Source organism: Cicer arietinum, chromosome 2 (genome assembly GCF_000331145.2).
Source record: "Cicer arietinum cultivar CDC Frontier isolate Library 1 chromosome 2, Cicar.CDCFrontier_v2.0, whole genome shotgun sequence".
In the NCBI taxonomy this organism is placed as follows: Eukaryota; Viridiplantae; Streptophyta; class Magnoliopsida; order Fabales; family Fabaceae; genus Cicer; species Cicer arietinum.
In genome coordinates, this window is record NC_021161.2 from 13,183,202 (window position 1) to 13,193,244 (window position 10,043).

At 29.4% G+C, this 10,043-nt stretch overlaps 1 protein-coding gene across 4 annotated transcripts in view; it reads left to right on the forward strand.

Moving 5' to 3' along the window:
- LOC101504006 (agamous-like MADS-box protein MADS2) overlaps window positions 1-5,622 on the forward strand; it is a 24,696-nt gene extending 19,074 nt beyond the window's left edge. For 3 of the 4 annotated variants that reach the window (XM_027331620.2, XM_004490183.4, XM_004490181.4), the window contains 5 exons: window positions 741-840; window positions 1,938-1,979; window positions 2,068-2,109; window positions 4,850-4,977; window positions 5,295-5,622. In XM_027331620.2, the coding sequence (XP_027187421.1) occupies window positions 741-840; window positions 1,938-1,979; window positions 2,068-2,109; window positions 4,850-4,977; window positions 5,295-5,385 (403 nt within the window). In that variant the 3' untranslated portion in view covers window positions 5,386-5,622. The remainder of the gene's footprint in view (window positions 1-740; window positions 841-1,937; window positions 1,980-2,067; window positions 2,110-4,849; window positions 4,978-5,294) is intronic. The other variant, XM_027331619.2, reaches the window with a different exon arrangement.
- Window positions 5,623-10,043: the final 4,421 nt, after the last annotated feature.

A 10,043-nucleotide genomic window follows, 5' to 3' on the forward strand; every position in this document is an offset into this window, starting at 1 on the left:
GGAAAGCTACTTATGAACTTGTGAAATTTCCTGAATCCTGAAGGAAGAAAAGGCTCAATAATAAATGGGTGTTCAAGCTCAAGAAAGATGGTGAAAAGGCAATGAAGTACAAAGCTCGTTTAGCCGTAAAAGGTTTTGGACAAAAACAAGGAATATATTTTGATGAAATCTTCTCTCCAATTGTTAAAATGAGTTTAATTCGAGTAACACTCAAACTGGTTGCTAGCTTGGATTTGGATCTTGAAAAACTGGATGTATCGACTACATTTCTTCATGGAGATTTAGACGAAGAGTTCTACATGGTTCAACCAAAAGGATTTATATAGTGGGCATGGTTCAACCACGTTAAATATTGGTGTTCATTTCTACTAATCTGTTGCGCTGCAAAATCCAATTTCTTTTGGATTTTGAAATTTAATTTACACTTGCACTATACTTGTCGAATCCACCATTGCAAAGAAAATGAAATTCAAATTAGCTAAGGATGATGCATTTAAAAAAAATGTTCTGAATTTTTTTATTATTTTTAAACACGTAAACGAATATTCACTAGAGAGTAGATGAATATTCACTAGAGAGGTAGATCTCTTATCTTCTTGTTAAAAGTAAAATTAACACAATATTTTAAAAAATAAAAAATGTTTTCACATAACAATTAACCCTAATCTATTTTATTCAATATTGATTTTTGATTGGTAGGCATTGGTTGTATGAAATTAAATAATATCTTCATGCTGTAGAAACATTCTTGGGGAAAAGTTGGAGCACTTAGATATTAACGAGCTTGAGCAGCTAGAAAGTCAGTTAGATTCTTCTTTGCGACAAATCAGGTGGAAGAAGGTATGCAAAATTAATTTGACATCTGCCTCAGTTTGTTGAACTAAATAGTCACATGGACCATGTTATAATTAAATATGTACTTTTTGTCTTGCTTATTGCACGAAATATTATTATTTCTATTGCTGATTGGTAAAAGAAAGTGACAAGAGTTCATTGATTAAAAAGTTAAGTTCCTATTATGTTGATTGTATTAGAATAGATATTTGTGAAAGATTGATTTCTAATTAATTGTTAGAATAGTTGAAGTGAAGTATGAGACAATAGTGTTCAAAGTAGTAAGAGCTAATTTGTTCACAAGACGGATCGAGAAAAATATTTTTTTATCACAAAAATTTAATAGGAAATGTTGCATGAATATTAAATCAAATAATTAAAGAAAATATTATTAGTGTGTGGAAAATATGTTATAATTTGGCTCTAATTTTTCTATTGTCAAAGAGCTTATAAAACAAAAACATAAATAATAATTATACCCAAACAACAATGAAAGAACAATATGGTCTCTTCAACTAAGTTTTTATTTTTTATTTTTTATTTTATCTTAAATTAAATATAAGGAAGTGTACAATTACTTTTATCTTAATGAAATAAAGGGGTTGGATCCCTCTGCCTCCTTTGCACTGTAAATCACAATAGTTTCAACACTAATTTCTTGATGTTTAATTTCATGTCAGTTTAGTCAATATGTTTAATTTTTAGGTCATGCTAGTGGTGTTAAGTTTAAAAATGAGACATTTTATTATATTTCATCTGATATTAAGTTCAATTGGCAAATATCAATATTATTAAATTGAATATCTTATCTTATGTTCGAACTTTAAACTTTACAGTTGTATGAATTAATTATAGTAGAATTTGTCATTTAATATTAAATACATGTTTTTTTTATTTAATATTAAAACAAATATATATATATATATATATATATATTCGCTCTAATATTAAATATAAAAAAAATGCATGTATTTGGTTCAGAACACTTACCTTTATATACCTTATAGTGTTAGATTTAGGGGTATTAGGTTCACAATACTTAAAATTATGACGATATTTATAATGAACAAAAATTTGTTATTTATCTGTTCCTTTGTCTCCAGACACAACAAATGCTTGATCAACTATCGGATTTGCAAAGAAAGGTAAACCTTGTTTAGATTTTCTATATCACACTTTAATACATAAAACTTACTTATTGGCTGGACAACTACCTTTTTGATGCACTCACAGGAAGAGATGCTACTGGAAACTAATAATATCCTGAGGAACAAGGTATATATATAAATAAAACCAACCTATAAGAAAGTGTTGTTATATATATATGAATATGAATATGATGCTGGTAGTAACCTGTTCTTTTAATTTATTTTACCCTTATTTGTTTATTTATGGAAAACTATTAAAAAATAATCAAGAAACTCCTTCCCAATATATAATAAACATATTATATTCACATGAAATTATAAAATTACTACTTTAATCCAGTGAAAATGTTGGGACTTTATGACATCCGTTCGAAAAATAGTATTTTTAATTAAATGTGTATAATTTATGCTAATTTTAAAAATACTATTTTAACCCTTAATAATAAAATTAAATGAAAAGAGTTTTATTTACAAATTTAATATTTATGAAAAAATGAAAAATATTATGATTTAGCTTGACAAAGGATGTCCCTTCTTCTATATATCATTTGGCATTGATTAAAACTAAAGAAAGTATTATCTCCCTCTTTATTTTTATAAAATAAAAAAATAAAAAATAAAAAAACCTCCCTAACACCCTTGCTGAAATGAAATTTTTACATTATTCAAATTATGTGTTTCAGTAGAACTTGTACCAATTGTACATCCTATTATTATTTATTAACATGGAATACTTTTCAATATTTAAACTCTGCATTCTTTCACCGACTAAAGATTCGTTAGTTTGACAGCAACAAATTGTAGCCAGAGATTCCTATATTAGAGATATATAGCTCGATTTGACTGAATACATAAGAAACTACAAAGATTTCACATCTTTTTTGGTTTTTCTTATCCTGAGTTAATATGGTAGAATTAAGAAAGTATTTTGCTTAAATAACTCTTTTTTCTTATATAAAATGATCTTTTCTCCATCAATTCCCAGCTCTATAAACATGCTTGACCAACTACCCGGAAAATGAAACATAGGTGTGTGGGAGAGAGTTTAGTATAATAGTCAAAATTGGATTTTTTTTTTTAAATAGAAAATGAAACATTTTCTTTAATTTTGGGAAATTTTTTACTTGTATTAAAAAATAATAAAATAGAAGATTTCTAAATAATCTCATTTATTGATTAAACAACATATTACAATGAAAAATTATATATAGGGTGAATAACTCCTAAAATCCATTTAACAAACTCAACTAACTATAACAAATATATGACTAACTTATAATTAACTAGAGAATAATAAAGAAAAGATGTTATCAAGCAAACAATTTATCTAATACCTTCTCTCAAACTAAATCATATTTATCACATTTTGAACATGGAAAAAAGTCAATAATAAAATGTTGAAAAGGACATCAATATTTAAAGAGAATTGAAAGCACCAAATATTTTTAACTAAAAATAATTGAAATAAAAAAAATTCATTGGCGAAAGATTATGAATTTTGCCCTTATCTATCTATATTATGAATAGAAGTTAATATGTCAATTAAATTAAAAAGAATTAATTGTGTCTAACCCATTCATTATCTTGATAGATAGAAGCTAAACGCCAATAAAACTAAAAAGAATAGTTTTTGCTTAACTATCTATGAGCTTGATGAAAAAGAGTTAAAATGTTAATTAGATTTAAAAGAATAAATTTTACTTAACTATTTATGATTTTGATGAATAGAAACTAAAATGTCAATTAAGCTAAAAAGAACAAATCTTGAACAAATCTTGTTATCAATAAATGCATAATAACTTAAAAAATATTATCTTAGTTTTGCATTCAACTCAAAAGTATAATTAGAATCAACCTCAATCTTATTATTATTGGTTTTCTTCATTTTGAATCTATCATTTATTGATTCTCGATAGCGAAAAATTATGACGAACTTTTCCTTTAGAATTGAAATTTGAAGAAACAAAATTTCTAAACTCAAATTTCTTGTCTTTTGTTGTGAGGTTGCAGTGAATGAATTGACTTGAAATCTTAAATATTTGTGGGAACAAGATGATGAACAACGGTGAAAGAAAACTAGAACCATTTAGAATCTTGATGGAAAATCTTAAGAACTATATAAAAAATGAAAAAGTAAAAATTAATCAATGAAGTTTAAATTAAATTTTTCTAAAAAAAATCTTAAAAGAGAATGTAGCGAAATAATTATTACTCTAATATCATATTACAAAATGAGTAAAATGAAAGATTTTTAAACAATATCATTCATTGATTAAACAAAAGATTACGAATGAGAAATTATATATAAGGTTAATAACTCATAACATTCCTCGACAAATTCAACTAACTATAACAAATATAAAACTAACTTATAACTAATAATGAATGATAAAGAGAAGATGTTACCAAACTAACTACTACTTATGTAATATTTTACGAGTTTTCTTCATTGAAAAGATCTATATATTTGGATTGGAGTTTTGTATTCCATATTAAATCTAATATACTTATATTTTGTTGTTAAAAAAAGACATATTAGTAGAACTAAATGGTTTACAAAATATAAATTTTAGTAAATGAAGATAATTACTACCTTATCTCTAAATATAAGTATCCTTAATTTAACTGTTGTGCTTTATCAACATTTAGATGATATAAATTTTCTACAAAAGAATTTCTTATCTAAGGATTTTCTTGGCCTCTTGATGTGAGTGATTAATTGGGAAAAGGTAGGGTGCAATTTCATCTTCAAATTTGGAATTGTTTTTGTTTCTTGTACTATACTAGTCCAAAGTTTTTGTTTTCATTGTGTGCTACCTCATATGACTAAATCTATATATATATTGCCCTTGTGAATTAATTCATAGTTGGAAGAGATTAATGTGGCCCTTCAACCAACATGGGAAGCTAGGGAGCAAAATGCTCACTACAGTTGCCACCCTCCTCAATCAGAGGAATACTATGAGAAAGCACATAGCAATACATTGCAAATTGGGTAATGTTTCTTCAATCTTATTAGAAAAATGTGAAGTATAGGCTCTTTTATTGGTGAAAATATTTTTTTCTTTTATTATTACTTATTAATAAGGACATAATGAATTTTTGAGCCATTAATTATTTATATTTATAGAAATAATGAAAACGTATTTTTTTTTTTGAATTAATTTTCTGTTTATGACAATAGTTTACTTTAATAATCTTACATCAAAATAAAATGTACACACTTTTTACAATAAAAACATAATATTTTCACAAAATAAATTCAACTTTATCTTTTTATTTCAAGAAGCTAATTCTTCATCATTTTTACAGCTGCAATTCTTCAGGGTTAAATGAATCGAGAGAAGTTATAGGATCCTCAGCTCATAATGTCAGTGACTTCATGCATGGATGGATGACCTAAATTTATACTTAATTATTTTAATCCATGATTCTAATAAATGGAAGTTTTTATTATGCCTATATAAGAAAAGGCTATAATATACATATCATAGGTGTCATGCAAAGTAAAACATTCAAAAGATTTGCTTTATATTCATAATAAGACATGTTTCTTTGATGAATTTGGAAAAAAAATCCCAAATTCCATCAATCCTTACTATCTTCATTAATCATATATAATTCAACAATGATACATATACATCCACAATTTTCATATATATATTCAACGCATCATTTACCCCCTTGAATACAAGAAATAGAAAAATAACACCGTGAAATTGAAAGATGTTGAAAAAAATAGTCTCTCCGTTAATATGTTCCGTTAATGAGATTGACTGCATGTTAACTGTTTACGTAGAGAACTCATATGTGAGTCAACTCATTATCAGGTAAGAGAGAGACTAATGAGATTGATTGCATGTTAAATTTTTTTTTTTTTGTGTGTATGTGGCTTGTGAGTGATATTTCTCTTAATGAGATTGATTGCATGTTAAATTTTGTGTGTGTGTGTGGCTTGTGATTGATATTTCTCTTTTTCTCACTATTTTGTCTTTCTTCACTCATTTGATTTTTCAAATGATATTCTTGTATATGCTTGAATGCTTCTTCAAAAATTGATGATCAAATATATTTTAGTGAAGATATTTTCATTGGTAAGTTTTTTTACCGTTGCTTTTCTAGAGTTAAAAGTTCTAGAATTGTTGGGTTGTCGAATAGTCTCATCACAACAGTCTGAACATATTATGGTCTTGAGACAATATGAAAAAATTGAGAGGAGAGTAATAATTTAAATATCGATTCCTCGTACTCTTAATTGAATCATTAAATGTTCTTTGTATAAGAGATATGCTTTATCAAATTAGATGATATTATATGATCATAAGATCAATAACCGTGTTAAATTGAGACACATAATAAGAAGATGTGTTACTTTAGGGCTGAGGGTTCGGTAATCATATACATCTTTTATCTTTGACACATTTGATATATCTTTACGAAGCATTTATTTTCACTTTATACATGTTGAGTACTTTAGACAAAGTGATATATCTAGTGTGTGTTGATTTCGTCACATAGAGTAACTTGAAGATCACATAGAATATTTATTGGCATCACTTGTACACTTGAAGACATATCATTGTTTATGGTAAATAATCCATTTTATGTGATTTCCAATGGACACCATTAGAGTTTGTGCTTCAAGATACCAGATCTACTGTCTATTGATTTGAATGACTTGTTATGTAACATGACCTCAAAGTGACAATCAATGCATCTTCTTTGACTTTGTCTATGTGGAGTTTCATCTACTCACTAGACAAACCACCCAGGAGAAATATTATACTTATACAATTTGTTATCATCAAAATTAATCCCTAACCATTGTTCAAGAACTATCTTGATTTCAAGAATAAGTCCTTACATGGTCGTTTTGATGTTATCTAAAGGAGATAAACTTCTCACTTGTAAAGACTTGCACAACAAGCAAGTGTTTTGCTGGAAAGTTATTGTCACGTAGCACACATATTATTAGAAAAGAGTTTCATTTCTTTTTTCATTCTCTTATGTGGAAAACTTCATACATATTCTTTCATATGGATCTTGGAACTTAAATTGTGAATCTTGACATTATTTTTTTTAACAATAGACTTTAATCTAGATTTGGTTTGCAATACCAATGTGCAATGTTAGATTCGTATTCATAGCCTTAACCATGATTATTGGAGACAAGAAATCTTATTTTTCAAATGAAGAGGTATAGGAATTCAATTATCAATAACTAGAAACTCAGGGTTTTTTTTGTAAAAATCTTGGTTGATGTTGATTTAATGGATTACCTTCCAAATAATATTTTGGTTTAAAGAAATAATTTTGATTTTAATGTTGATATAAAATTTGAAAAGGTTGTGTGTTTGGCCATTATTATAATGTTATTGAACATTGCTTATATAAATGTTTCTAGAAGAATCCCAAACACAAAAATCAAGAACAAGGGATATATGACCATCGTACAACAAACCCTAGAATGGTGACGAAATGAATCTCGACGAATATTGTGGACATGCCAGAGGATGCAAGAATTGATAACCATGAGCTATCTGTAAACAATTGATATCAACAAAATTTGAAGCATAAGCTAGTTTTAACAACAATTGAGGAGCAAACACCAATAACATTATGTAATCATAACTTTTAATTTATCATATAATCAAGACAATTATCAGCAAAAATGAGTTAAAATAATCAAATCATCATGTATCATTAATCATGTGACATGCAATAAAGGATAGTCTTATTTTAACAATTACCTTAGTTCATTGTTCGAACAGCGATATCAAAACCATAAAATAGTGGTTATGCAAGTCATGGATGTTCCTGTTAATAATCCATGTCAATTCGAAGATGAATGACCAAAGGCGGAAGCGTACCTGTGGGAATTGCCATTGATGAAATCCTAGAATGATGATGATAGAGCCAATGGGTTGGGTGATCTTCCTCAGCAAAACACCCTGAAGACCTTGCTCTCTTGATGGGGATAGAGAGAACGAGAGAGTTTTCTCCTTTAGGGTTTTGAAACTGAATAGTCTTGTTGTGTTTGCCTTGGGGACCATTACCCCTATATATAACTATTATTAGTTATATCCCAAATTGCAGTATTTCCAATTCAGCCCCTCATTAAATTAGAAACTGTCTGGTATCTACACTATTAATTTTCATAACTATTATGCTCTTTAGCCATAAACTATTATATATTATTTGACCCCTAGTTTATTGGCTAATTATATAATGACCCTAATACACTTTATTAATTAATTACATATGTGACCCATAAATCTTACAATCTCCCACTGGTCACACATGTATCCTTAGGAGTGTGTTAGACTTTATGACGTCAAAAATGTCATTATAATTACCTTGAGTATAATCCAAATTGTCATGTCCATTAATCATATCAGCACATGAAACCAAAGAGGCTTTCGTCATAATAAGCATAACTAAACCCATCAATGATCACCCGTACTGACACAACTAAATGACATAGACCCATTATGAAAAGTGTAGCATGAAAATTACATGAAGTTGGTCAATGCATGTCAATTTTCAACTGGTCCTACTTTATCGAATGAGATCATACCATAACTTAAATGTACAAAGTAACCAAAAACTGAATACTTTAAACTTTATTTCTGATCAGAAAGTCCAAATACAATGTATTTGTACTTTACAATTAAACATAGAACATGAATTACATAATGGACGAAACTCCCACTAAAATCAAGATTCCTCAAGCTGTAGCACACTCATGTGAGCAGTGTGCTCATGAAAGACCTTGGGTGGTAGACCTTTAGTGAGTGGATCCGCAATCATGGAGTTTGTCCTTAAGTGTTCTATGGATATCTGTCCACTTTGTACCTTCTCTTTAACAACTAGGAACTTAATGTCAATGTGCTTTGACTTGGTTGAGCTCCTATTATTGTTAGAATACAGGACTGCTGATCTATTGTCACAATACAACTTGAGTGGTCTTTCAATCCCTTCAACTATTTGCAGCCCTGTGACAAAATTTCTCAGCCAAATGCCCTGGTCAGATGCCTCATGAATTGCTACGAATTCTGCTGCCATGGTTGATGAGGCAGTAAGACCTTGCTTGGCACTACGCCAAGAAACTGCTCCACCAGCTAACAGAAAGACATAGCCTGAAGTTGATCTTAAGCTGTCTTGGCATCCCGCAAAATCCGAGTCAGAGTACCCAGTGATCTCTAACTGGTCTGACCTCCTATATGTGAGCATGTAGTTTCTTGTTCTCTTCAAATATCTCATGACCCTCTTGGCTGCTTTCCAATGGTCAAGACCTGGATTGCTTAAATATCTGCCTAAAATCCCTACTATGAACGCTATGTCTGGACGCGTACATACTTGGGCATACATAAGACTCCCTACAGCTGAAGCATAAGGGATCTTTTGCATTTCTTGAATTTCCAAACTTCCCTTAGGGCACTGTTTGAGACTAAACTTGTCTCCCTTAGCAACTGGGGTGTCCCCTGGTTTGCAATCCTGTAACCCAAACCTTTTGAGAACCTTATCGATATAGCTCTTTTGTGACAATCCAAGAATACCTCGAGATCTGTCTCGGTGTATCTGAATTCCTAATACAAAAGAGGCGTCACCAAGATCTTTCATCTCAAAATGCTTTGATAGAAATTTCTTAGTTTCGTGCAACATGCCTATATCGTTAGTGGCAAGCAGTATGTCATCAACATACAAGACCAGGAAAATATGTCTGCTCCCACTGAACTTATGATACACACAATCATCAACTGTATTCATCTCAAAACCAAATGAGAGAATTACTTGATGAAATTTATGGTACCATTGACGAGAAGCTTGTTTTAGCCCATAAATGGATTTTCTTAGTTTGCACACCATATTCTTTGGGTCTCCCAACACAAAGTTTTCTGGCTGCACCATATAGATCGTCTCATCAATGTCGCCATTGAGAAAAGCTGTTTTTACATCCATTTGATGAAGCTCCAAATTAAAGTGAGCAACAAGAGCCATGATTATTCTTAAAGAGTCCTTCGATGAAACCGGAGAGAAAGTCTCTTTATAATCAATCCC